Here is a 27435-nt window from a genome sequence, read left to right on the forward strand (position 1 = left end):
GGGGGGGGCGAGGGGGGGAGAGGGAGGGGACCGGCAAAGGAGGGAGGGAGAGAAGGGGCGGGGAAAGAAAGGGGGGGGGGAGAAAGAGCTACGCGGCAATCTTGTGAGTGCGCATGCGCCGATTTGGCGCGCTGCCCTGGGGAGGGGGAGTCAGAACAGCGACAAGATCTGGATCTCTGGTCAGCGGTCCGAGAGTGGAGGTCTCCGGACCCCCGCTAGCCAGTTTGGGGCCTGGAGCACCCTCTCTTCAGACTGGGCCTGCCCCCTCCACCCCACCCCACCCCCCGTGCTTCAGAGAGCTGAAGGGCCAAGGGGAGATTGGGCAGTGGGCGAGGACAGCTGAGGGGCTTCTCTTTGAAACTCGGTGTCAAGCCCTAGGAGTTCAAGCTCGGTCTAGGGATCCAGGACCCGGGGTCTGGGCCGAGGCCTGATTTCCTCGGGGAACCCTGACTGTGCCTCTCCCGCCTGGAGTGGGGGGCAGGGGCCGCCAGTCCGCAAGGAAGATACGCGGAAAGGCTGAGGTTTGATTTGGAGACTTTGTAAAACAGAGACAGGGATTGGGGCCTTCAGAGAAGGGGGGCGGGGTGGAGGAGGGGCTGCGAGGGCCCGCCCCCACCTCGCCCCAGGGCTCAGAGTAAACAGGGACACCCGCGGGGACACGCCGGAGCTTGTCCGCCCACGTAGGGCTCGGGGATGGAGCCCACCTTAGTACCCGCCCCACCCTGCTCGCCTGGCACCGGGCGCGGGAGGGGCAAGCCCTGGTTTGGAGGGAGGTGAGTCACCAGCGGGTGGGGTTGGGGAAGGGCCACCCCTCATCGCCCCAAGAGGTCTGGGCTCATTTATGTTTTGTTTGGTGTTTTGTTTTTTTATACCTTCAGACTGACTTCCCACGAAATCGGGGTTTTAGATTCCGAGCAACAGGGATTTGGAATAAGATGAGGGACGCTAGACCTCCGCTTCCAGGCCTAGAATTCTAAGGTGTCTGCTGCGTGCCGGACCTTTGTCCCGGCCCCGAGCCCGGACGGGAATGCTACTTGGAGTCCTGAAGGCGCCGGGCGGTTCCCAGAGCCTGGCGAATGTGCTTCTGGCCACTGCCCCCTTCTGGGCGGTGCTTTAAGGTTGTACCTTGGGTGTCTGATTGACTCAGATTGAGACAGTCTGAAAGTCAGAGTTCAGGGACGCACCAGGCAACGTCGCGGGCTGCCAGAAATTGACGTTAGAGATGAGAGAGGGTTGCACCACCATTTTCACTTTTTAAATCCTAGTGGAGGAATAGAAAATGATCCAAGTGCTCACACCAGCCCGTCCCTGGCAGGAAGGGGAGCAGGATGGAAGACTTGTCCCATTGATGTCAATGAGAGTGAGAATAATCCAGGAGGAATTGGACCTTTTCCTCAAACCAGAGCTTCCTCTAGAGGGGCTCACTTTGCTCAGGATCAAGTCCACCTGCTTTTAGTCTCCTGGGCTAGAAACTTCAGACATTTTGCCAATTCCTCTCAGGCTTTTCTCTCCTGTATCCAATCTGGCAAGCCTGTGCCCAAGGCCTCTCATTTTTCCCTCTGAAATATAGCTCAGATTTCCTCCATTTCCACTGCCAGAGAGTTTCTCTGGACAGGGGTAAGGTCGTATTCATCTCTTTATCCAGCCCTCATGGGCTAATAGTGATAGGCACACTGCAAAGACTGGCTGTTTTTCTTTTGTTTTGTTTTAATTAATTATTTAAATGTTTATTTATTTTTGAGAGACAGCAAGCGGGGGAGGGGCAGAGAGAGAAACAGAGACTCAGAATCTGAAGCAGGCTCCAGGCTCTGAGCTGTAAGCACAGAGCCCGACACGCGAACCACAAGATCATGACCTGAGCCGATGTCTGACGCTTAACTGACTGAGCCACCCAGGCATCCTTGTTTTGGTTTTTTAAAAGTAGGCTTCACACCTAGCTCAGAGCCCAACACAAGGCTTGAACTCATGACCCTGAGATCAAGACCTGAGCTCAGATTGGGTCAGATGCTTAACACACTAAGTCACCCAGGTCCCCACTAACTGTTTTTAATGAATGCCTATTAGGTTCCTTCCTTACTTAGGACTCTGCTCCCAATATTGTGGTCCAAGTGAAATCAGATTGAAGCTGACTTCAGGCAGATCTGCAAGGAAAGAGCTATCTGGAATGACCATATGTATAGCCCAAGAGAGCTGTGAGGGGCATATCATTCCTTCTTTCATAAGGAGTCTTCCTAAAACTGCTTTCCCTACGTTTCTTCCCGGCTGTGAACCTCCGTTCAGTATCTATAGACAAGGAATTGAATGTGAACTCTTTACACTGTAAAACACGGTAATACTTAATTTAAAAACTCAAAGAGTATAAAAGTACAGAAGAATATAAGAAGTATAGGAAGGTGGGGGCACCTGGGTGGCTCAGTCTGACTCCAGCTAGGTCATGATCTTGCAGTCCGTGGGTTTGAGCCCTGCGTCAGGCTCTGTGCTGACAACTTAGAGCCTGGTGCCTGCTTTGGATTCTGTGACTCCCTCTCTTCCCCTCCGCTGCTCACTCTTTGTCTATCAAAAATAAATAAACATTAAAAAATAATTTTTAAGGCATAGGAAGGTGAAAATAAACTTGCCATGCTCCAACATCTTATTCTTTTTCTTATAAATTTTTTAATGTTTTATTTATTTTTGATACAGAGAGAGACAGAGCATGAGAGGGGGAGGGGCAGAGAGAGAAGGAGACACAGAACCAGAAGCAGGCTCCGGGCTCTGAGCTAGCTGTCAGCACAGAGCCTGACGCAGGGCTCGAACCCACCAACATGAGATCTGACCTGAGCTGAAGTCGGAGGCTTAGCTGACTGAGCCACCCAGGCGCCCCACCAACATCTTATTCTTTAGTTCTACTCACACAGTAACCACTACCAAGAGTCCCTTGAGCCTCCTTTGGAAGGTTAAAAAAATGTTTTTATTGACAAACAAATGTAAACAGACATTCTTTAAAACCACAAATGAGCTCATACACTGTATACTGTTCTGTAACTTGCTTTTTTCAATTAACTTATTTTGATCCCTTTCCACATTAAACATACACATCTTTATATTGGCTACTTGGAATCTCCTTGCTTGGATTCTTCACAGTCTACTGAGATTGTTGGGCTTTTGGGTTATTTCCAGTATGTGAACTGAGGGTGTCTCTTTAAGATGAGAGAATGCATATTTCTACCTGAGTCTTTAATTATACTGTTCTCTCAGCTCCTCCCTACCCTCCTCAGAAAAGCTCTCCTGTCCTCTTCCAAACTTTACTCAAGATAGCCTCAATACCTAGAATTAAGCACTCAGTTTTGGGAGTTCTGTGCCAACCACCAGACCATAAACTCCTTAAGGGCAAGAATCATATCTTTTACTTCTTTGCATCCACCCAGTATGAGGAGCTCTTGACTGGAGGAGGCTAACAGGAGTGTTAAGACTAGGGGTGCCTACTCAAAGAAAGGAGACAACCTAATCACTGTCAAATGAGATATGACTATAAACATATTCTTTCCTATATTTCTCCTGTTGCACTCATTATTCAGTCCTTTTCTGCCTCAGCTTCTTTTTACCCCACGTTTATTCTTTTTTTAAAGTTTTTTTAAAGTAATCTCTACTCCCAACGTGAGGCTTGAACTTACAACCCCGAGAGATCTAGAGTGTCATGCTATACCGACTGAGATGCCAGGTGTCCCACCCTCCTTTCATTCTTAAGAAATTTCTTCCATCTTTAAATCCTTAACTTGAAATTATAACCCAAATATGGGAAATCAAGGAGGAATTCTCTGCATCATGATTGGGATACCTAGAATGGTAGCATTAGGCAAAAAAGTTGGTGTAGAAAAAGGATATCTCTCTTTTGCGTCTCCCAGCAAAGTATTAAATATCTCCCTTTCCTGCCTGAGATGGGGCAGTAAGGAAGCAGCTCTGGGACCGAATGCCAGGCCAGAGACTGACGCCACCTAGTGGTCAGTTGAAGAAGGTTAAAGACGTGTGGAATAGAAAGGTGTCTCAGCAGGGTCTGGCGGAAGGTGGGGAGAGAACCAAGATTTACTGAGCACTTAGCATGTTACCAAGCCCACTCAATGTATTTTACATGGATTAGCTCACTTATATATCAGAATCACCTTGTGGCATAGGTGTTATTTCCAGTTTGTAGCTATGACAATCGAGGGTCAAGGAGATTAAGGAATCTGCCCCAAATCACAGTACAGATTGGAGCCCAGTTCTCATTCATTTAATCAATATTTATTAGGTACCTCATTTGTGCTGGACACACTTCTAGGTGTGCACTAGGGACAAGAGATGGAAACACACAATATCAGCCTTCAAGAAGTACACAGTTTAGTGGGGTTGCTCAACCTGATGATTGACAATCACAACACAGTGCCTAATGCCTATGATAAAGGCAAACACAGAGGGAACCAGAGCCAGATAACTATTCCAGATAAAGGGATCAAAGCAGAGCTGGGTATATTATGCCAAACTACATGTTGAAAGAGAGGAAGAAGATGACAAACAATGATGAGGGATGAGTGTTTTAGGTTGGAGGACAGGCAAAGGCATAGAGACATGAAGAAGTTTAAAACACAAACAGCAAATATGGTATGGCTGAAGTTCAAGATACTTTTTGGGGAAGGTAATGGATGATGTATCAGGGAACCTAATCACAAAGGGTGACTTTGGCCACACTAAGTACTTAGAACTTTTTCTCTAGAAGTAGTGGGGGTCCAGGTGATTGATGAAGCCCTAATGGATCAGCCATAGAGCTGAGGAGGAAGAGGATTCCAGACTAAAAAGATAGGGTCAAGTATGTTAGTTGGTTTATCATGTCAGCCTAGAGAATAGTGACAGAAAGCAAAGACTAGAAACTTTGGCTCACATTAGAATATTCTCAAAGTTCTCTAATTTAGGCTGTACAAAGAACTTTTAAAATTCCAATGCTAGAAGACTTATATCACTTGACTTCAAGACTTGTAAGCTTCAGTAATCAAGACAGTGTGGTACTGGCATTAAGTGTTGACAAAAAGATCCATGAAACAATAAGAGGGGTCAGAAATAGACTCACACTTAAAGGTCACTTGATTTTTGACAAAGGTGTCAAAGCAATCCACCAAGGAAAGGAATGGCCTTTCAACAAATGGTGCAGGAACAACTGAATATCTATAAGGAAGAAATAAGTGAACCTTGACCCCTCCTTCATACTATATGCAAAAATTAATTCAACATGGATCAAAAGACTAAGGTAAAACAGCTAAAATTTTAAACTTTTAAGTGAAAATATAGAATATCTTTATGACTTGACAGTAAAAAAAATCCTTAAGTTATAGAAAGCAATAACCATAAAAGAAATATTAGGATTTAGGTGCTCCTGGGTGGCTCAGTCGGTTAAGCCCCTGACTTTGGCTCAGGTCATGATCTCGTGGTTTCTGAGTTGGAGTCCCGTATCCAGCTCTGTGCTAACAGCTTGGAGCCTGCACCCTGCTTCAGATTCTGTGTCTCCCTCTCTCACTGCTCCTCTCCCATGTGAGCATGTCTCTCTCTCTCTCTCTCTCTCTCTCTCTCTCTCTCTCTCTCAAAAATAAATAAACATTAAAAAAAGAAATATCAAGAGTTAAAACTTTTGTTTATCAAAAGATGCCATTAAGAAAACAAATAAGTAAGCCAAATAGGTAAGCCAAATACTAATCTGACAAAGGACTGCTATCCAGGATATGTAAAAACAAACAAAAAAGTCTATAACACAGTAATAAAAAAACAACTTTTTTAAATGGATAAAAGATTTGAACAGATACTTCACAAAAGAACATGTATGAATGAACAATAAGCACATGAAAAGTGTTCAATATCTTTAGTCATCAAGACAATGCCAATTAAAACCACAGTGGAAAGATTTCCTCACTCACCAACATGGTTAAACTTTTAAAAACTCACAATACCAAATGTTAGTGAGAAGTAGACCAACTGGAACTCACACACGGTATTGGGAATGTAAAATGTACTATTGGTTTGGAAGAATATGTAACATTTCTTATAAAAGTGAGCATATACCTATGACCCAGCAATTATACTCCTAGTTATTTATTCAAGAGAAATGAAAACACATGCAAACAGAGATTTGAAGAAGAATGCTCCTAGAAGTTTTCATAATAGCCAAAAACTGGCTATAGCCTGGTGTTTATCATTTCTTTTTTTAAAAAGGATAGACTGTGGTATATCTCTACAATGAGATACTACCTAGTAATGGACAAGCTATGGATACACACACAACATGGGTAAGTCTCAGAACATTCACTGGTGAGTAAAAGAAACCAAACATAAAAAAGCACATCCTGTTTTACTCTGTTTATATGAATTCCAGAAAATAAAATCATGAGGTGCCTGGATAGCTCAGTCAGTTAAGCCTCTGACTTTGGCTCAGGTCATGATCTCACGTTCGTGGGTTCGAGCCCCGCATTGGGCTCTGTGCTGATAGCTCAGAGCCTGGAGCCTGCTATCTATTCTGTGTCTCCCTCTCTCTCTGCCTCTCCCCCTCTCATGCTCTGTCTCTCTCTGTACCAATAATAATACTTAAAAAAAAAAGAAAAGAAAATCAGAACAGTGGCTCCCCCCTAGGGGATGGGGAAGAGATAATGATCTGTATTCTAACAGGGGTTTGAATGTCAGACAGCGATAGAGTGGTCAGAGTGGTGCAGCAGGGATTTGAACCCAGGTGTCCTAACCCCAGAGGCCATGGTTTTAACCACTATATTACATTGCTTTGCTGCTGGGATGCTTCAGCCTTGGGTCTGGATGAGATTACACAAAAAGAGTAGCCTGTGAAGAGGGGACTGAGAGGTACCTAGAGCCGTAGGGGGAGGACTAGGAGAGAGGAAACAGGAAAACCAACACGGGGAGGGCTTAGTCAAGAATGGCTAACAGTGCTCAATACTGCTGAGAGGTCCAGCAAAAATAGGGGTGGGCCAGTGTCCTGGGCACATAGGTGGGCATGTATGACTGGTGGGGACAGCCAACCACTGGCAGTGTCCTGAGGAGGTGTGGAAGGGAAGACCATGAATGTGAATAACTTTCCCAAGAAGTTTGGTTACACAGGGGAAGAGAGAGAGAGAGAGAGAGGCAAGACAGTAATTAGAGGGCCAGTTAGAGGGCTGGGATTTCCTTTCAGAGGCTCAATCCTGACCATGGTTGGCTCCGTCCAGAGATGCTTGCCCACTCACCAAGGTTGCCACTTCTCCCTCTGTGAGGTGAAGATCTGTTGGCCACAGTAATCCTCTGACAGCCCCAGGGCTCCATTTGGAAACTTGAGAGCAGCTGACCCCACCATTGCTCACATCCTGTCATCCTTGGCAGATCTCAGTGGGCGTCCACCCTTCTCCACTTAGTCCAGTGCTTCCTCTTCCTGACCACCCTTGCACTGATCCCCCTCCCGTCCTTGCACAAAGCCTGGAGGCACCCTTGGCTCAGATTGTCCTTGCCCCTCTTTGTTTGTCTGAAACCTGCCTCTTGCCTGAGGACATTCTTCCTTTAATGAGCTATCACTTATTCTCCCAGGTGCACAAGATGGATGGTATGGGAGCATGGGCAGTCAGATGCTCTGGGCTCTCCATTTCCAATAGTCAGATGGCTCTACTGAGGTCTCAGTTAGGGATACATCTAGAAGCAAGTAACACAAGACCCAATTAAAGTAAATTGAACAAGGAGGAGTTCTAGAGCAGATCTGGGGCTGATTAATTCGACAGTCTTCTACCTCTTCACACTGCTACTCTATCCTACGTGCTATCCATGGTCACAACTGTTCAGTCCTCACATGTGGACTTAGCACTGAAGAAGAACAGAATCTTTCCCAAGAACCCCCTAAGGTCCTATTGGCCAGGGGAACTGAAATACTGAGATTGGCTAGACCAGTGAGAGTCGTCTCCTGAATGCATGGGAGGGGAACACCTGTGCAAAATCCAGACTTTGCCAGCAAGGGAGAAGGGCTTGCTACTGAGAAGGTACCAACAGGGCTTGCCTTGATAGTCCTATAAATCCCTCTACCTTTTAAGGGCCAGCTATTTCACCTTCCATTGAGAAGATGTGTAGCATTAGCATACTGCTTAAGGGCAAAAGTAATCACACCAGACTAACTGGGTCCAAATCCCCGCTCTCTCACTTGTCAGGTCTTTGGCTGCAGGCAGGATGCTTAACCTTTCCACAATGCAGCTTCCTCATCTGTAAAATGAGAGCTATCAACGCTATCCAGTAGAAGTTTCTGTGAAGATGGTAATGTCCCATGTCTGTGCTAATGTAGTAGCCATTAGCCATATGTGGCTATTGAACATTTGAAATGTGCCTAGTGTATCTGAGGAATTGAAATTTTAAAAAATGTTTATTTATGTTTTTAAGTTTATTTTTGAGAGAGGGAGGAAAGGAGAGAGAGAGAGAGAGAGCTCTCAAGGAGGGGAGGGACAGAGAGAGGGGGACAAAGGATCAAAAGCAGGCTCTGCACTGACAGCAGTGAGCCAGGCTCGAAAGAACATGACCTGAGCTGAAGTTGGACGCTCAACAGACTGAGCCACCCAGGCACCCTATTTATTTATTTTGAGAGGGGGGGTGGAGAGAATCCCAAGCAAGCCCCACACTGTCAGCGCAGAGCTCGATGCAGGGCTCAAATCCATGAACCGTGAGTCAAACCATGGCCTGAGCCAAAACCAAGAGTCAGACACTTAACTGGCTGAGCCACCCAGGCATCCCAGGAATTGAATTTTTAAATTAAAATTAAATAGCCACATGTGGTTAGCGGTTACCATCTTGGGCACATAATTCTATCTCATAGTATTGTTGTAAGATAAAATGTACAGTGCTTAGAATTTTAGGTAAGAATTGAAGTGACACATAAGCTCTCACTAAAGGTTAGTTCTTATTATTTTTGCCATCATCCACCGATGATGTCCTGGTCACTTGACCACACTCCCTGAAGACTCTGGCATCTGACTACTGTATTTCTGTCCCCCTCAGGTCTTTTGCAAACCCAGATGGTGTTCACTACGCATGCAGATGGTCCAGCCAGCACCCTGGCTTCTTGGTTCCTTGCCCTCCTCAACTCCAATGACTCACCGTCACGTTGCCATAGCCACTCACTCCCAGAGCCATGACCTACACTGCGCCCTCCCAGGAGAGCTGGACTGAAATCTTATCCCCTCGTCTCCAACTACAACATTCCAGCCCTCTAACTCTTATTTCCTTTGCTCCCAGTAAGGCTACTCTCTAGGTCTGTTGAGACTTCCAGTTCCTTGACTCTATTCTTTCTTACTTGCCAGTTCCTCACGTCTTTACTTCTCTTCCTAACCAGCCTTGATTCTACAATGCTTCACCTCTACTCCTCCACAAAATGATCTCCTCCTCCATTATTATTAACCTTCTGAACTGCTCTCCTGGCTTCAGACTTACACTTTAAATCCATTCTCTTGGGGCGCCTGGGTGGCTCAGTCAGTTAAGCGTCCATCTTTGGCTCAGGTCATGATCTCAAGGTCTGTGCGTTTGACCCCCACACCGGGCTCTGTGCTGACAGTTCAGAGCCTGGAGCCTGCTTTGGATTCTGTCTCCCTCTCTCTCTGCCCCTCCCCTACTCAAGCTCTGTTTCTCTCTGTCTCAATAATAAATAAACATTAAAAAAAATTTTTTTAAATAAACCCATTCTCTGCATTGTAGCGGGTGGTCTCTCTGCAGAACCTCATCATATTACTAACCTGTCCAAATCTTCTAATGCTTCCCATTGCCAACTACTACCCATTTCCAGAAGGTGCCATGCTCCCACAGTATCCATATTTTTTTGTGTGTGATTAAATTTTTTTCCATAATATTTTATTGTCAGATTGTTTTCCATACAACACCCAGTGCTCTTCCCCTCAAGTGCCCTCCACCATCACCACCACCTCTTTTCCCCCCGCACAGTGTCCATATTTTTACACATAATAGATCCTCTTCCTGGTTTAACTCTCCTTTTGTTCTTTGCTTGAATAACTCCTATTTTTCCTTCAAGATAGTTGATATATCACCTCCTACAGGAAACCCCCTTATCTCTCCTATCCACTATTTAGTTTAGGTGCCCCTCTTATGTGTCCCCAAGGCCCTGATTATCCTATAATATCACTGTTTGCTCACTAATCTGACACCCTCTGTTGGCTATAAGAACCTGAGACACCAACAATTTTTGCTGACTTAACTAAGTGTATATTCCGAAGATTGTTTTATATATTTGCTATCAGTTCCATTTTACTTTTTTAGAAGGGAGGGGGAATTTGAATATATTTGTTTTTATGCTCAGAGTAAAGAGGTGTAGTAATTAGAGAATGAAGTTGGAGATTTGGAGAACCAAGGGGACAACAAATGAGAGAGTGCCTGAGGAGGCAGAGAGAGGGGTCCTGAGCACAGGTGGAGAAACATACCTCAAGGAAGGGTAGGGACAAGGGCTCCTTCTCCTCTGAGCCTATAGGGAAGGTGCAGTTGCTGATGAATATATGTGTTGCTTGAGAGAAGGGAACTGGGGGAGTTTCCAATTTATGGTCTCTGTTTTATCTAATCTAAGTGTTGAGTTGCTATCAAGGTGGATGAAAAGTTGGGGAGAATGGCAAAGGCTGGGGACACATGGCTAGCTATGGGTCCACCGCAGCTTCCCATACTTCTGTGACTTCTTCCTACTATCCCTCAGTTCTCCACAAATCCCAGGACACTACTCAGTGCTCTGGAACATGGCAGCCACTCATCTTATCTGTGAAATGTACTGAGCTCCTGCCATCAATACATAACTAAGTTTAGTCCTTATATAAGAGAGTGTAAAACATTTAGTCCAACACCAGGTACCTAGTAAAGACTCAGTAAACAGTAGTCCTTGTCTTCATTAACAAGAATGCACGTTGTCTTTTCTAGGTGCATAGGAGTACATTAAGTATGATATGAATTCCCACCTCTGGGAGCTTCTGTTCTTGTCAGAGAAGAAGGAAATACCCATAAAATAACTAAAAAGCAATGCAAAGTGATACATGATGTTTACCAACATCCAAATGGTGCTTTGCTTTGTGATCACAGTCTGCAATAAAAATGATCTTTTATATCAAGACCTATAACTCAGATACTTGTATAAAACCAAAACAAAACTTCCATTAAACAATCCTTATCCTTACTTTGTGTGATGCATTCTGATATTTTCTGTTCCATTTTATCCTCCTTTGTTTTTAAAGAGTGAAGGGTGCCTGGGTGGCTCAGTTGGTTAAGCATCCAACTTCAGTTCAGGTCATGATCTCACGGTATGGTTCATGAGTTTGAGCCCTGCGTTGGGCTCTCTGCTGTCAGCACAGACCTTGCCTCAGATCCTCTGTCTGTCTCTCTCTCTGCCCCTCCACTGTTCTCTGTCTTTCTCAAAAAAAAAAATAAATGTTTTAAAAAAGTGATGGTTAAGGCTCACTGTGATGGATTGAACTATGTCTCTCAAAGATTCATATTTTCAGAGGTACCTGGGTGGCTCAGTCAATAGAGCATGTGACTCTTGATCTCAGGGTTGTGAGTTCAAGTTCCACATAGGGCATAGAGCTTACTTTAATTAATTACATTTTTAATTCATATTTTCATGTTTAATTCATATGTCCCTCAAAAATTCATACTCATTTGAGGTTGATCCAGTACCTCAGAATGTAACCTTATTTAGGGATAGGGACTTTACAGAGGTAATCAAGTTAAAATGAAGTCACTAAGGGTGTGCCCTAAGCCAATATGATCCTTATGTAAAGGGGAAATTTGGAGACAGGCTCAAATATAGGGGGAACACCATGTGAACTTGAAGATGACCATCTACAAGCCAAGGAGAGATACATGGAACAGACTTCTCCCGCCCAGCTCTCTGAAGGGACAAACCCTACCAACATCTTGATCTGAGACTTCTAGCCTCCGTAACTGTGAGACAAGAAATGTGTTGTTTAAGCCAAGCCAGCTTGTGGTGCTTTGTTACGGCAGCCCTAGCAAACTAAAACAGTCTTCAGATTGCTTTAGTGAGTCACTATTGGCTTGCGAACTGCCCTTTACAGACCACAAAGTTCCTTTTTCCTATGCTTTTTCTCATGCAATCTTTTTGCCCACTTGGTGGGATGGCAGGGCTTGTGAGTGGCCCATGCAAGTGAGGGTGTCATGGCTGAAAGTCTAGCAGACCCTACAATTGTAAACCCTGAAGACAAGCACCTCCTTAAATTTGCTAAACTGTTTTCTCCCTTTGAGGTGTTGACACACAGTCACAGAGCTCTTAAGTGGCAGCAGACCCAAGCTGGATTTGCCTCTAAATTCTGAGTTCTTAAAAGTCAGTTAATTAATTAATTAATTCTGGCATATTTCCATGACCCCACAGGGTGCCCATGGGTGCAATCAGTTAGAGAGGATGACCAAAAAATAGTGTGTTTCTACCCGTACTTGCGCCTTACCTTTCTACTCTGCAAAAGACTCCAAGGTTAGAGACTGCATTCAATCCTCCCCTTCTCTCGCCAAAATTCGGGGGAACTTGGACCTTCTGTGGATGTCTGCAGGCAGAGTGGGGACCTGGGAGCATGTGTCTTGACCACTTATGTGCATACACTGCAATCCCAGCATTGCTGGTCATCCAAACCCACGGGCGGATTCCCTCCCTGCCGTCTCCACCCATACCACCTTCTCAGTTCACTGCCTTCCAGACACCGTCAACACATAAACATGAATACCTCCGATATTTGTCTTTGTGGCAGTATTATTACCCCCAAACATGCAGACCCCTATGTAGGATGGAAGCCCTTCTGCCTTCCTCACACCTGGCTTATTCTGGACCATAAAAATAGTGCCCAACATTCACTACGTGCCAGGCACTATTTTAAGCCTTCACATATATTATTACATCTCACTCCTACAACCTTATGAGTAACAGTCTGTTGTTACTTGCTCCATTTTACAGATGACAAAACTGAAACACAGAGTGACCTGCCCAGAGTTGTGCAGTTAGCAGTGTTGGCAGGATTTGAACCCAAGCAACCTGTCTCCAGAGTCCCAGTTCTTTGTTTTTATTTTAAAAAAATTTTTTAATGTTTATTTTTGAGAGAAAAAGAGACAGACATAGTGCAAGCGGGGGAAGGACAGGGAGAGAGGGAGACAGAATCTGAGGTAGGCTCAGGCTCTGAGTTGTCAGCACAGAGCCCAATGTGGGGCTGGAACCCAAGAACCATGAGATCATGACCTGAGCAAAGTCAGACACTTAACCGGCTGAGCCACCCAGGCACCTCCCAGAGTCCCAGTTCTCAACTGCTACCCTCTACTGCCTGGCTGAGACCTCCATGCACACGTGCACTCTTGCACACACATGACCATCCACATGGGACAGGACAGGGAGGAGCTGGGTTCTAGGAATCAGTTTAAGCACCAGGGGGCAGCATAGGCCTAGCTTTCGCCCCTCAGCCCAGCCCTGTCTGGGGATAGACGGAGTTGAAACCTCCCATCTCCCACCATCCCCCAGAGACCACTCTTTCTATACACCTTGTCTGTCAGGTTTGGGGGCATGGAGGCCTCGCTGGTCCCTTAGCTCCCTTCAGCTTCTCCTCCAGCAAAAGCTACAAAAGCCATCCACCAGTTTTGACGATGACTCAGAAACTGAACCAGCCACAGACAGTATGTGCATGTCTCATTGTGACTTCTTGCTGCTCTGAGGGCTAACGTCTGTGAGCCTGCCCGCACACGTGTAAGAATGTGTGTGTGTGTGTGTGTGTGTGTGTGCGCGCGCGCGCGCGGTCTTATAGCCAGGGAAGTTGTACATGTATGTGTTTGTTTCTGGGTGTGTCTCAGTGTTTACCACAGAAACAGGAACTTTGCCAAGGCTGCACAGCAGATTCCTATTCAAACTTGTCCCTCGGGAATCTGCAGGCACTCCAGCTTGTGTCGTTTCCTACAAGGGTCTGAAGTGTAGTACCCTGCGAGGAGGGGGCTGAGATGGTTTTCAGTGCACGAGACTCCTGTGGAGGCTTCCAGAATTCTGAGCTCTGGGGTCCCCTCCCCCACTCCCTCCCATCAGTAGTCACGCGACCTCTAAGGCGCGCCCCGCCAAGAAGGGAGGAGGACCTAGGAGTTCCAGACAAGCTCGAACACCCTGGCTGCTTTTCAGGGTCCTGCACTGGAGGGAGCGCAGAACCCAGAGGGATTTGCTTTTCCGGAGGCCGCTGGGTGCCCAGTCCCTCCTGAGCCCAAACTGTGGGCCCTTGCACAAGTTTGGGTATGGGAGAGACAGTGTAAGGCCACAGGTCGCCGCTTGGTATTATTATTAGGTGACTTTTTGGAGAAAAGTTGATCGCTTTTGAGGGGATAGAATAAGTGGGGATCAGGCTCCCCTCCAGTGTGGCTCTAGGGCTCCAAGCCCCGGTCCTGGCTCCCTCGACCCCGTGCTCCCCCACCCGGCACTGGAGGCACAAGCTCACCCTTCTTTCTTCCTCTTCCTCCTCCAGCCCACTTTCTCTTCTCTGTGTCGTCAGAGCTCCAGGGAGGGACCTGGTTAGACGGAGAAGCCGGAAACAGCGGGCTGGGGCAGCCAGTGCTTACACTGAGGAGGAAGGACGGGAGAGGTTGTGTGTGTGTGTGTGTGTGTGTGTGTGTGTGTGTGTGTGTGTGTGCGCTCTTTTTGGTGGTGGTGGTGGTGGAGGGGGGGTGCCAGCAAGGCCAGCCCTGAACTCGCTGGACAGAGCTACAGACCCATGGGGCCTGGCAGTGCCCGCTGAGAGAGGGAGAAGACAGCAGAGGGGTTGCCAAGGTGAGGGGATGCCTCTGAGGAGGTGGGGGGGGGGCTCTGACTTGGAGTGGGGGGGGCTGGATTAGCGGGGGTCCTCTCGGGACCCTCCCCTGGGTGGGGTGTATGGTTCCTGAGAAATTGTTTCCATTGGTTTTGGTTGCTGGTGGTCCCAGGTTTGGGCAGGTTTAAATTCTCACAGGAATCTGGTATGGGTAAGGCCCAGAACTCCCACGTCCCCGCGCGGGTCACTTTTTCCACACCCCCGCCCCCGCACCTCCAGGGGCAAGTAAAGTCACGGAAAAGAGGGCAAGGAGGTGCCCCTCTGCCCTGGGGGGAGGGGAGGTGGTTGCCCCTCCCTAGAAGGTTGATGCCAGAGGGAGGTGGGTCTTTGACAAGCCCCCATCCTGTCCCCCCGTAAAGGTTGCTGTTCAAGGGTGTGGCTGGGGGTGAGCGAGCCCCAGATATAGACCTCATGGTGCCCCAGAGGAGGGGGAATTTCCCCCTCAAAAGTGCTGCACGCTTGGCTGCTGTAGACGCCGAGATTTCCCGGTGGTGGCGCGGAGTTAACCCTCCTCGTGCTGAACTGGCTCCACCTCCCCGCCCCCACCGCCACAAACACATATTGGGCAACTCAGAGAAGCTCTTTCGACTTTTGATCTTGTGGTCCCACGGTCAGAGGGCTCGAGAATGTAGGGATAGAGGTGATCGGGATTAGGCCACGAAGCAGGCTGCTGAGGATCGTGGACGTCCGGGCTTGCCTTCCCGGTTGGGAAGTGTTGGGGAACAGTGGCCCCGCCCCCTCGCGTGGCGGCTCCTCCTCCCGACAAGTCTTCAGGGGGCTTAAAGCTTCAAGTGCCCGCAATCCGGGCAGGCCCACAAGCAGGTCCACCTGCCTTTTTGTAGGATGGGGTAGGGAAGAGTGTGGCCTCCCTAATGTCTGCGGATGGAGTAGGGGAGGAGATTTGAGGTCAGGACCTTGTCAGGAGGCTGGTCATTCAAGGTTTTATGGAGGAAATGGGGGCTGCCTTCTGCTTAAGGATTACCTGAGTCTCCAGTTGGGTAGGGATAAAGGCTTAAAGGTGTGTACATCGTGAGAAACAGGAGAGGAAGAGAGGAGAGGAATGGAGCCCTCCCTTGAATTTGAAACACAGACCTAAAGGTACCTCACTCCCAGAATGGGAGGTGGTAGAGAAAGGCCTATTGGGGATTCTGCCTTTGGGAGAAAAGAGCTAGAGGGGATAGAAGCCGGGAGCACGGGGCATGGGGAACAAGAGGGTTTTGGAGCAAGAGTCTCCAGAAAAAGGACTTTTGTTCTCTATCCCTTTAGGAGTCTTGGGAGAGAGGAGAGGCTAAAAACCCACCAGGAGAGCATAGGGATAGTGGGTTGGGGGAGCCTCAGGGAGTTTCCATCCTTATCTTCTCTCATCTCTAGGAGAGGGGAATTATGGGAAACATTTGCTGAGAGACCCCTGGGAAAACACTGGTTGAACCTCTCCATGTTGCAGCCCACTGAGAAATGGGGATGCACCTCTCCCCCCTACTTCTCCCATCACCTCCTTTCCTCTCTCCATCTTTTCTTCTCTTCTCTTGGTCTCTAGCCCAGCCCCTAGCTTCCACTCCCCAACTTCTAGGCTCTTCACTCCAGGCTTACTAACCCCGCTTTTTCTCCAATCTCTCCCACCTTCTTCCCAATTTCCTCTGCTTTTCCCTTTCCTCCATCTCTTCTTCTTCAACTCTCCTCCCACAATCCCTCCTCCTTGGATGATGGGATCTGGATCTGGAAGGGGCCCTCACAGTTCTATGTCGGTGTCAGTTACCCCTTGGATTCAAATCCTGATTTCCAAACTCACTTGCTTAGTGGCCTTGGCAAGTTAGAGAGCCTCCTTTAGACTCAGTTTCTTCATCTATGAAAGGGCATAATTACATATTTAAAAAATTATTGCAAAGCTCTAATAGGATCATGAACTTTGTATAATGTCTCATACATAGTAACAGTTTAATAAATGGTAGCTGTTATTGGTCTCCCATTCTCTTCTTCATACAGCCTGATAGTTTTCAAATTATCTCATGGAGGCCTGGGGTTTTGAAACCTTTGGGTTTCTGCAGGGACACCTTTGGGGTCAGGAGGTTGGGAGAGGGAAGTAGAAGCAGTAGAGATCCAGGCCTATTACACTTGCTTTCAAGAGTGAAACTCTGATTTTATACCTTTTATATAATTGCAATTCCACAGATTAAAAACCAAAATTGTTTACTACTTTAAAAATTTTTGCAAAGTTCTGCACTTATCCAAGCCTCATATTTTATGAGATGAGAAGATCAAGGCTCACAGTGGGGAAGTTCCTTGCCTACAGAGCCAAAGCAAGCTCTGCCTTCTCTGTCTTCTCTCAGAGAACTTTCTCTATCCTCTGCATCTCCCCTGTCCTCCTCTTCCCTCTCCTTCACCCCTTTGTCTACCACTGAAGGGATTACCTTGTTTCAGACAGTGACCAAAGATGTCCTTGGTGTGAGGTGGTCTGGCTGTGAGAGGTAGTGGGGTTGGTGTCAGGCAGGGCTGTCTACAGGAGGTTGCTGGCTGACCCCAGAATACAGGCCAGCTTTCCTGAGCACCTCTCGGAGTGGCCTTGTTCCTTCCAGCAGGCACCCTCCAAACCCCAGATCATGTCTCTGTGGGGTCTGGTCTCCAAGATGCCTCCGGAAAAACTGCAGCGGCTGTATGTCGACTTTCCCCAACACCTGCGGCATCTCCTGGGTGACTGGCTAGAGAACCAGCCCTGGTGAGTCTTAGCTGCCCCATGCTGGTCCTCTCCGGTCCTCCCCCACCCACCTTCCCTCTCATTAGATTTTCTCTGTCCCATTTTGGGACTTGGGACCCATTATTCCTCGTATGATGGCCTAGATTTAGCGTGGAGTCTGTGCCACACCAACAAGATTATGCACATTGACACAAGGAGTCCTCTGCTCCCTGAGGGGGCTAAGCTTTAGAAGAAGGCGGTCAGGGCTGGTGTAAGGACACTTCCCACAGCAGCTGGGAAATTGGGGACCAAAGAGCACATGGATGAAGCTGTAGAGGGCCTGGGTGGAGAATAGAACTGGGACGGAGCCACTGAGCTGTTTGCTGAGGGGTGGAAGGTCAGTAGAGCTAAAGGGGCCCTGACCCAAGGCCTCCTCATCCTATCTTCCCACAGGGAGTTCCTGGTCGGCTCAGACACCTTCTGCTGCAACATGGCTAGCGCTCTACTTTCGGCCACTCTCCAGCGCCTTCAGGCCTCAGCTGGAAAGCAGGGGGAGGGGAGCGCCATCTTGCAACACATCAGCACCCTGGAGGTGGGGGCAGGAGGGTAGGGGACAAGGCAGGGGTGGGGCTGGAGTGGAGCTGGGATGAGCATTGAACACTGGAAGAAATTGGATGCTGGAAGCAAATTGGTGTTTCTGTAGTTAGCTGTTAGCTAGTATGCAAATTAGGTTTTAAAAGCATGCAAATGCATGAAAACTTCTGGAGTCTACAGTTGTGCTGCCTTTTCGGTGTGTGTACGAATGGAGTTGGGTGGCATGGATTGGAGGGGGAGAACAACATGGGTAAGAGCCAGGCTAACCCAGTCCGCCTCTCTTTATTTCTATAGAGCATATATCAAAGGGACCCCCTGAAGCTGGTGGCCACTTTTAAACAGATACTTCAAGGGGAGAAAAAAGCTGTTATGGAACAGGTATTATTAATATCCCACCTCCCACCCTAACTCAACTCCCTGGGACTTCAGCCTGAGCCGTGAGAAACTAGAAGGAATTTGAACTTCAGGAAAAGCTCAATATTTTAGGCCTAGGATGATGAAAGGAGGTTCCTGGGATCAGAGTACACCCCCAAGCCAAGCTTAGAGAAGCTTTAAAATGAGGGACTCCCTCATTTTAAATGGTAATGAGGTCTGGGGAGGAGAGAGCAAGGGGTGAGAAGCTAATTCTGCCAAGAGAGAGGTCTTATTCCTGGGAGATTCCAAAAGGTCAGGGAGAACCATCAAAAGAGAAAGGGAACCAGACAAGAGAAGTAGTTTGTCTCCTTTTTGCAGAGCACCTTTCTAGAGAGCAGATACCTAGTGTAGAGGGATGGACAGAGTATCTCACCTCTTGGCGTCTGTCCCTGCTGTGCAGTTCCGCCACCTGCCAATGCCCTTCCACTGGAAGCAGGAGGAGATGAAGTTTAACACAGCCCTGCAAAGGCTACAGCATCGGGTTGGGGAAACTCGCCTTCTCCGAGAAGCTCTGCAGCCTGCTGCCGAGGCTGGCCAAGGTGGGAGTGTGGGCCTGGCACCTTAAGAGTGTTCTGGGGAGTGTGTAGGAGTGATTCCCTCTTGGACCTCACCCTTGACTCAGATCTGTCTGTACCCCTGATTTCTGCTCTCATCCTCAGTGTCTCTGCACAACTTGATAGACGCTCCTGCTAGTGGAACTGGGCAAAGAGAAGTAAGTGATGGACTGGGAGGTGGAGTTTGAACTCAAAGTGCAGTCCCTGAGGGATCTCAGCTCTGTGGAGGGATGGAGATTCGGCCTCAGAGGGTCACACATGGTGGTGGGGTAGGGGAATGCCCAAGAGGTGAGAAACAGAGCCCTTCCCTCGGGGGCTGAGTGAGGAGAGAGGGGGGCCCTGGCTCAGGCATCCCCTGCCCGCAGGCCCTGGCCACGTTGCTGCAGGAGACTGTCGGAGAGCTGGAGGCCACCCAGGCCCTGGTGCTTAAGAGGATCCAGATTTGGAAACGACAGCAGCAGCTGGCAGGGAATGGTGCACCCTTTGAGGAAAGCCTGGCACCACTACAGGAAAGGTTGGGGCAGGATTGATGGGATGGGAGGGCGGGCTGGGGGTGGGTGTCTGCTGTCCCTGCTGGAGGACCCACAGGTAGGAGAGAAAAACCAGGCAAGCAGGCCTTGGCATGGGTCAAGACTCAGAGAGGCCAGTTCCAGCAGAACTGTTCATGCTGTTGTCAGGCGGCGTCCTATACAAGTACACCCAGCGGAGGGAGCGTGAGCAGGAGCTCATTTGGCCCATACTTTTCTCTTCAAGCCCCTTGCCCAGAGGAATGGGAAGCCTTTTCCTATTTGGTCTGTTGGGCGGAGGCAGTTTTCAAATTGTGTGAAAGTACCATACGTACATGCTGACAATTGGCCTGGGTTCCAGAGTCCTGGGGAAGAAGCAGCTGGGTTTCCACAGGGGTCCAGGCACAGAGAAAGAACTTCCCACCCAGAATCAAGGCAGGTCCCACAGCCCTTTCAGCCCTTTCAGCCCTGGTGCCTTGCAGTAAGACCCACTCCCTATCTCACCCCTCCACACACACTCTCCTGCTTTCTTTCTGGGTTTAGGGGTAAGAGGGTTGGGCCAGAGTAGGCAGCCTGAATCCTGTGCCCCCTGACCACTGTCCTGGCCCCAGGTGCGAGAGCCTGGTGGACATTTATTCCCAGCTGCAGCAGGAGGTGGGGGCGGCTGGTGGGGAGCTTGAGCCCAAGGCCCGGGCAGTGCTGATTAGCCGGCTGGATGAAGTCCTGCGAACCCTCGTCACCAGGTATGCTCCCATAAACCCCCAGCCTGGCCTAGAGCAGACCCCCAAGAAGGATGAGGGTTGGAGCTGTGGGAAGGGTACCAGGAGGGAGCCAGCCACTAATTGCCCTGGGTCTTCACTCCTCCCAGCTCTTTCCTGGTGGAGAAGCAGCCCCCCCAGGTTCTGAAGACTCAGACCAAGTTCCAGGCTGGGGTTCGATTCCTGCTGGGCCTGCGGTTCCTGGGGGCCCCAGCCAAGCCTCCACTGGTCAGGGCCGACATGGTGACTGAGAAGCAAGCAAGGGAGCTGAGCATGCCTCAGGGCCCTGGGGCTGGAGCGTAAGCCGGGGCTGGAGAAGGCCTGTTGGGGTGGTGGAGGCCAGAGGAGCCTGGGGGACTGGCACTACAAAGAGCCAGGTGATGAGGAGGGAGGACCGTGGGGTGTGTGGACCGTGAACGGTCAAGGCAGAGGAATGCAAGGGACACATTAGGGCTGGAATGGGATGGGGAATCATGATTTGGCCAAGATGGGAACCTTCCTTAAGAACCCAAGCAGGGAGACGGAGATTTGCAGCCTGTAGTCCACACCATTCACCCATGGACTGGCCCAGTTGGAATGTGCCCACTCACTTTCTGACTTCCCCCTGCAGAGAGAGCACTGGAGAGATCATCAACAACACCGTGGCCCTGGAGAACAGCATTCCTGGCAACTGCTGCTCTGCCCTGTTCAAGAACCTGGTGAGGGCTTCAGGGAGCAGTGGCAGGGGTGCGGGGAATCCTTAGACTAAGGGAGTGTCCTCAGAGAGGATGTCAGGAATCCAGGAGATGCTGTCTCTGTCCTTACCCCTGCTCTCCTTCACCCCACCCTGCAGCTTCTAAAGAAAATCAAGCGCTGTGAGCGGAAGGGCACGGAGTCTGTCACCGAGGAGAAGTGTGCCGTGCTCTTCTCCACCAGCTTCACACTTGGTCCCAACAAACTCCCCATCCAGCTCCAGGTGAACTGAACCTCAGGCTGCACAAGCTGGGGCCCCAGGTCCCCTCCATGCCACACATACGCTGGGGCCCTGGATCCTCACTCCTCATGATAGCTCCGTACCTTGTGCATCTGGGATTCATGTGCACTGGGGCAAGGGGGAGGGGGAGGAGCAAGAATGCCCATGCCAAGGCATTGTGGTGTGGCAGCAACTAGTGTTCATTACACATTTTTTATAGACCAGGGCACTATTTAAAGTCATACACACACACAGTTTTCATAATAACATTATGAGGTAAGTACTATTATTAGCCCCATTTACAGATGAATCCATTGAGACACAGAGATTGAGTAATTTGCCCAGGTCACACAGCTACTAAGTGTTGGAGCTGACATTTGAAATCCAGAGGTCTGCTTCCATAGCACTGACTTATAACCACTTCTCTACAGTAAGGCCATAATTGAACTTTGGAAAGCATTATATAAATCACCAGGAACTTTTAAACAAGTTGTGTGCATTTAATAGCTTCCCTGCACCAATGCCCCTTGCTCCAGTAAGAAGATCCCCTTTCTCACCCCCGCCAGGCTCTGTCTCTGCCCCTGGTGGTCATTGTCCACGGCAACCAAGACAACAATGCCAAAGCCACCATCCTGTGGGATAATGCCTTCTCTGAGATGGTGAGGAAAGACCTGGAATGGTTGGTGGTGGGGGAGGATCAGGGGCACCATGGGCTCTAACATGGAGAAGCGAGGGCTGGGGTCAGACATGTTCAAATGGGAGTGGCCTTCACTCCCTCTCATGGACTTTTTCTACCTCTTTCATACTCGCTAATCTCATGCTTTTGTACTCCTGACGACCTCTTTTCATGCCAGTCTTAACAACTATCATGCTGTAGCACCCTAAACTACTCTTGGAAAAGCACCATCTTTGTGAGCAAGCTCAGATGGACAATGCCTGGAAAGGGTAGCCTTGAGGAGGTGGGAAGGATGAAAGCTCCTCCTGAGGACAAATGAGTATGATAGCCTAAAGTGCCCTGTCCTTCCCGCTTCACACCAGGACCGTGTGCCCTTTGTGGTGGCCGAGCGGGTGCCCTGGGAGAAGATGTGTGAAACTCTGAACCTCAAGTTCATGGCTGAAGTGGGGACCAGTCGGGGGCTACTCCCAGAGCACTTCCTCTTCCTAGCCCAGAAGATCTTCAATGACAACAGCCTTAGCATGGAGGCCTTCCAGCATCGTTCAGTATCCTGGTCACAGTTCAACAAGGTCATTCCCCTGCTCTTTGGACCTCACACCCCTAAGCTATTCATTCCTGAGGCACTCAGGACCTTCCTAACCTCTGTCCAGAGACTGACCACTGGGATCTTCGCCCCCTATGTCCATCAGGACACCTCTATCACAGCTCAAGCTGGAAACCCCTTCTGCCTGGGGGGTAAGCCCAGAGGATGCGTTCTCTGGCACCCATCAGGTTTTGGTCTGGGGGCCCTGTGTCCTCCCTCTTTACCAGTGACTTGTATGACTCAATCCAGATTGTGTGTAAACACAGCTCTGATTCAAAATGACTTTGACCCATTGGGAAAATAGTTCCTATTGCAAAAAATCAGGATAAAATCCCACAGGGGCATACTCAGTAATACCAGCTACCCTGTGCTGACACCTTACGATATGCCCCAGGCACTATGTTTAGCACTTTATATATGTTATCTCACTGACTCCTCCCAACATCCCTTTGAGGTAGGTACAATTATTATCCCCATTTTACAGATGAGGAACCTGATGCTCAGAAGGGTTAAGTAGTTTATCCAATGCCTCACAGCAGGTGAGTGGCATGGCTGAGATGGAACCCCATATTTCTTGCCCTTAGCTACTATATTTTACTGCCTCCAAAATGAGGTGGCTGAGGACTGGATATAAGAATGAGAGAAACGATCTGGGTGTCCGTGTCGATGACCAGTTGGGTAAATGCAGTTAGGTACTGCTCTCTTAGCAAAAAAGAAAGAAAAGTCTACATGACCAGAGAATGTGTTAGCAGAGGGAGCAGGACCTGGCAAAGCCGCTTTCTCTGGACTCAACTTCCACCAGGCCTAATTAAGGACAGGTGGAGCATGGTGGTTATGACAGACCGTGGCCCGGACTTCCTGGGCTACATCCCAGCTCTGCCTCTCACCAGCTGTATAGACCTGGGCAAGTTATTTAACCTTTCTAGGCTTTCATTTCTTCATCTGTAAGATGGGATACTTATAGGACATACCTCAATAGTCTTATAAAGATCGGATAAATTAATTTGTGGAAAGGGCTTGTAATACTGCCTGGCACATGGTAAACGTGAGGATTGGCTATGATCATCGATGAGATCTCAGGTCCAGTTTGGTCCTTCAGCCCTGTGACCCTGCTGTGTGGGCACTTGCGGCCCAGTGCCTGTCCTAACCAGGCTCTAGCTCCGGCCCTCCTGTGTTCACACTAGCTTCCCCCCACCCCATTCCCCAGGAGATCCTGCTGGGTCGTGGCTTCACCTTTTGGCAGTGGTTTGATGGTGTCCTGGACCTCACCAAACGCTGTCTCCGGAGCTACTGGTCAGATCGGTGAGTCCCTGCCCCAGTGACCTGAGTAGCTGCACCTCTAGCTTCTTCTCCACAGCCAGTGCCCCTACCCCCATCCTCTCCTTCATCCTGGCTAGGCTGATCATTGGCTTCATCAGCAAACAGTACGTCACTAGCCTTCTTCTCAACGAGCCTGATGGAACATTCCTCCTTCGCTTCAGCGACTCAGAGATTGGGGGCATCACCATTGCCCATGTCATCCGGGGCCAGGATGGTGAGGTCACCCCAGCCAGTCCTCTGTCTCTGTGCCTATGCCCTCTGGGGTTTCTTCTGGAAAGGAAATGTTTGGCCTTCCTTGATGCCAACCCTGATCTTCAGGAAGTTCTTCCTTAGATTCAAGTTCTCTCCTCCCTTCTGCAGTCTGCCTTCTCACTGTGAGCTCTGTGGGAATGGAGACTGGTAGGTCTCTCTTCCTCAGGACCCCTACCCTGATTCTTCTCCCCCTTGCCTTGGTAGATTGAGAATGAGTCCTGTGGTGGGGCTGGGTAGGGGAAGAGTGTCGGGACAGAGAGGACTCAGGGTCTCATTCCTATTGTAGGCTCCCCACAGATAGAGAACATCCAGCCATTCTCAGCCAAAGACCTATCCATTCGTTCACTGGGGGACCGAATCCGGGACCTTGCTCAGCTCAAAAACCTCTACCCCAAGAAACCTAAGGATGAAGCTTTCCGGAGCCACTACAAGCGTGAGCTGAAGCTGGCAGTTCTGAATCCTTCCTTTGCCCATCTTTTCCATACTCCCATTGCCCCTCTCCATGTACACTGTCTTCTCTCTCCATTTTTGAAACCCCATTTCTCCTACTTGCCTATCAACTATGCCCACCTTTTCCACATCCCTTTCTCTCCAATCCTCGGGTGCTCCATGGTTCTCCTTTTCTTCCCCACAACAGCTGAACAGATGGGTAAGGATGGCAGGGGTTACGTCCCAGCTACCATCAAGATGACTGTGGAAAGGTGAGCATGGATGCTACTTGGGACCTGATACTATTTGCAGGAAGAAGTGGTGGCATCAACCCTTGGTCGGTCACACGTATCTCCTTCCCTCCTCCAGGGACCAGCCACTTCCTACCCTGGAGCCCCAGATGCCTACCATGGTGCCCACTTATGATCTTGGAATGGCCCCTGATTCCTCCATGAACATGCAGCTCAGCCCAGATATGGTGTAAGGAGCTTGGGAGACAGGAATCGGAGTAATCTGTGAAGATAGGCGTTCTGCATGGGCAGCTGGGAAAGCTGGCATCGGGAGCAGAAGTAGGGAAGTTTCCTTTCCACAAAAGGGATCCCCTATCTTGAGGCAAGGGCTAGGGGTGTCCAGGAGAAGGGCTGGCATCAGAGGGGTTTGCTTTCTTTCCCCAGGTCCCAGGTGTACCCACCACACTCTCACTCCATCTCCTCATACCAAACCCTCCCCCGAGAAGACATGTTACCAACCTTCCAGGAGTAAGTGGAAGAACCTCTTGGGGATGGGGCAAGTATACCCACCTGCAAGGGTGGTGGGTATTTTCATTTGTTAGGAGAGGCTCCTCTGTGAGAAAGAAGTAGCAAAAATCTAACACTCTGTTTCTCCTGTCCACTCTATTGAGGTGTTAGCCATTAAGATCCAGATTTAGCCAGGTTTGAATTCCAGCTCCATCATTTACTGACTTTGGGCAAGTTCTTCTGTAAAATGGGGAATACTACTACTACTACTACTAAATACTAATGCCGCCTTCCTCATAGGATTATTTTGAAGGTTAACTGAGTTGGTAATACCTGTAAAGCTCATAGCAAGGGTGGTTTAGTATTAATATTACCTGTCCTGTCCTTGAAATCTACTCATTTATCTGTTGTTCTGATTTTTATTTATTCATCTGTTTTGGCCTTGAAGTGGCCTAGGCATTTTTGCTCCTCAAGTAACACTCTTATTATAATAATTGCAGATGCTTATTAACTCTTAGTCAAGCAGGACATCTACCCTCCTGGGAGTTGAGGTAGCGTGGAGACGGGGATAGGGGTTTAGAACCACCAGAGTCCAAAGAAACATTAGACATTAGCTAATGCAGCCCTCCTCTCCTCCCCTTCCCCAATCTCCAACACATACACATTTTAAAGATGAGAAGACTGAGCTTACAGCTTACCCAAGACTATAGAGTCAGGAAAAGGGGCTGGAAATTGTTTCCTCATTCAATGATCTTCCCTTTGCAACACCGTGTCCTTGCCTAGACTTCCGTTTTCTGACTCTGTCCTCCTTCCTGTTTCTAGACCTCACCTGCAGATGCCCCCCAACCTGAGCCAGATTAACCTGCCCTTTGACCAACCTCACCCACAGTAAGTGACTGCACTCCCTCTGGTACCATACTCCCCATTCATTTCCAGCCTTACCCTCACCCCCATCTTATTTACTTCTCTGGTCTGGCAGGGGCCTGCTCCCGTGCCCGTCTCAGGAGCATGCTGTGTCCACTCCTGAGCCCCTGCTCTGCTCAGATGTGACCATGGCAGAAGAGAGCTGCCTGAGCCAGCCAATACGAGGGTTCCCTCAGGGCACCTGGTAAGTGGCAGCCTGCGGGTGTTGGCTGGATGGAGGCTAGAGGAGTGGTGCCATACCTACCCTACTGTTTCTCCACCTCCTCCTTGCAGGGTCGGTGAAGACATGTTCCCACCCTTGCTGCCTCCAACCGAACAGGACCTCACCAAGCTTCTTCTGGAGGGGCAAGGGGAATCAGGGGGAGGGTCCATGGGAACCCAGCCCCTCCTGCAGCCCTCTCACTATGGGCAGTCTGGGATCTCATTGTCCCACCTGGACCTACGAGCCAATCCTAGTTGGTGATCCCAGCTGGAAGGGGAACCCAGAGAGACAGCTCTTCTACCCCCACGGACCTGCTCTGGACACCTGCCCATGCTCCTGCCAAGCAGCAGATGGGAAGAGAGTCCTCCTATCCCCACCTACTCCCTGGTCAGGAGGAAAAGACTGCCAGGAAAATGCACAGTGGGTGGAGCCTATCCACTCCTTCCCTCCTACCACACACCCTTGTCCTCCCCCTTCCAGTGCTTGAAGGGAAATTCAGGTTCCAAAGTGAGACACACCCCTACATGCCTGCATACGCAGAACACACATGCACAGCTCTTCCTGGAAGATGGGGCTGAGTAGGAAGGAGGCTGGGCAAGAGGATGGGTTAGGGCATGGAGGACTTCTCCGCCCACCTCGAGCCAGGCCCCAGGACACCCATGTAGAAATACACAGACACGTGTACACACCTTTGTACTATAGGCTGGGGACTGAGGGATGGGCTTGGGTCCCAGCCCCGGGGGGGGGGGGGGGGAGATGGAGAAGCAGTTCAGGAGACCCTAGGGGGGGAGAAGGTGGGGGATCTGTACCCCTGGGTTACAGATGTGGGTGATGCCCAGATTAAAAAAAACAAATTTCAAACAGCCCCAAATTCCTGTCAGTCAGATGAAGGCTTTTGGCTACACATAGGGAATTGTGCAGAAGCAGGAAAGCTGCGTTTCACGTATAGGTGTGTGAAAGCGTGCATACCTGAGACATGTTAATCCATGGATGTCACACACATTAGTTGTGTCCACGAAGAACACATAT

At 49.2% G+C, this 27435-nt stretch overlaps 1 protein-coding gene and 1 long non-coding RNA gene across 11 annotated transcripts in view; both read left to right on the forward strand.

The window, feature by feature from the left end:
• Positions 1-9531, forward strand: part of LOC115304287 — a 33171-nt gene extending 23640 nt beyond the window's left edge. For 2 of the 6 annotated variants that reach the window (XR_003914362.1, XR_003914363.1), the window contains 2 exons: positions 8172-8274; positions 9010-9531. This is a non-coding gene — a long non-coding RNA (uncharacterized LOC115304287). Of the gene's footprint in view, positions 1-878; positions 1100-6213; positions 6389-8171; positions 8275-9009 lie in introns of those variants that run through there. The other 4 variants (XR_003914368.1, XR_003914361.1, XR_003914366.1 and 1 more) reach the window with 3 other exon arrangements.
• A 5014-nt stretch (positions 9532-14545) lies between these two features.
• STAT6 (signal transducer and activator of transcription 6) lies at positions 14546-27152 on the forward strand. Of its 5 annotated transcripts, none has more exons than XM_029953626.1 (22): positions 14548-14794; positions 17408-17547; positions 17959-18097; positions 18394-18477; positions 18914-19052; positions 19173-19225; positions 19433-19581; positions 20185-20316; positions 20442-20630; positions 20942-21029; positions 21164-21286; positions 21850-21942; positions 22322-22528; positions 23750-23844; positions 23940-24076; positions 24401-24547; positions 24752-24815; positions 24913-25023; positions 25218-25301; positions 26103-26168; positions 26260-26388; positions 26478-27152. In XM_029953626.1, the coding sequence occupies exons 2-22, from the start codon at positions 17432-17434 to the stop codon at positions 26665-26667; spliced, it is 2535 nt and encodes an 844-aa protein (XP_029809486.1). In that variant the 5' UTR covers positions 14548-14794; positions 17408-17431; the 3' UTR covers positions 26668-27152. The 5 variants fall into 5 exon arrangements, with proteins under 5 accessions (XP_029809488.1, XP_029809486.1, XP_029809487.1 ...); XM_029953627.1 differs by having other exon boundaries at positions 17411-17547; XM_029953628.1 differs by lacking the exon at positions 25218-25301 and having other exon boundaries at positions 14546-14794.
• Positions 27153-27435: the final 283 nt, after the last annotated feature.

The sequence above is a fragment of the Suricata suricatta genome, chromosome 10 (genome assembly GCF_006229205.1).
Source record: "Suricata suricatta isolate VVHF042 chromosome 10, meerkat_22Aug2017_6uvM2_HiC, whole genome shotgun sequence".
Classification (NCBI taxonomy): Eukaryota; Metazoa; Chordata; class Mammalia; order Carnivora; family Herpestidae; genus Suricata; species Suricata suricatta.

What these genes read in the sequence shown, in the direction of transcription:
- STAT6 (XM_029953626.1), top strand. Translation starts at nt 17,432, where the DNA reads ATGTCTCTGTGGGGTCTGGTCTCCAAGATGCCTCCGGAAAAACTGCAG. An exon ending in AACACATCAGCACCCTGGAG is followed by an intron (nt 18,098 to 18,393) that starts GTGGGGGCAGGA and finishes TTATTTCTATAG; the next exon opens with AGCATATATCAAAGGGACCC. An exon ending in CTGCCCTGTTCAAGAACCTG is followed by an intron (nt 21,030 to 21,163) that starts GTGAGGGCTTCA and finishes CCCACCCTGCAG; the next exon opens with CTTCTAAAGAAAATCAAGCG.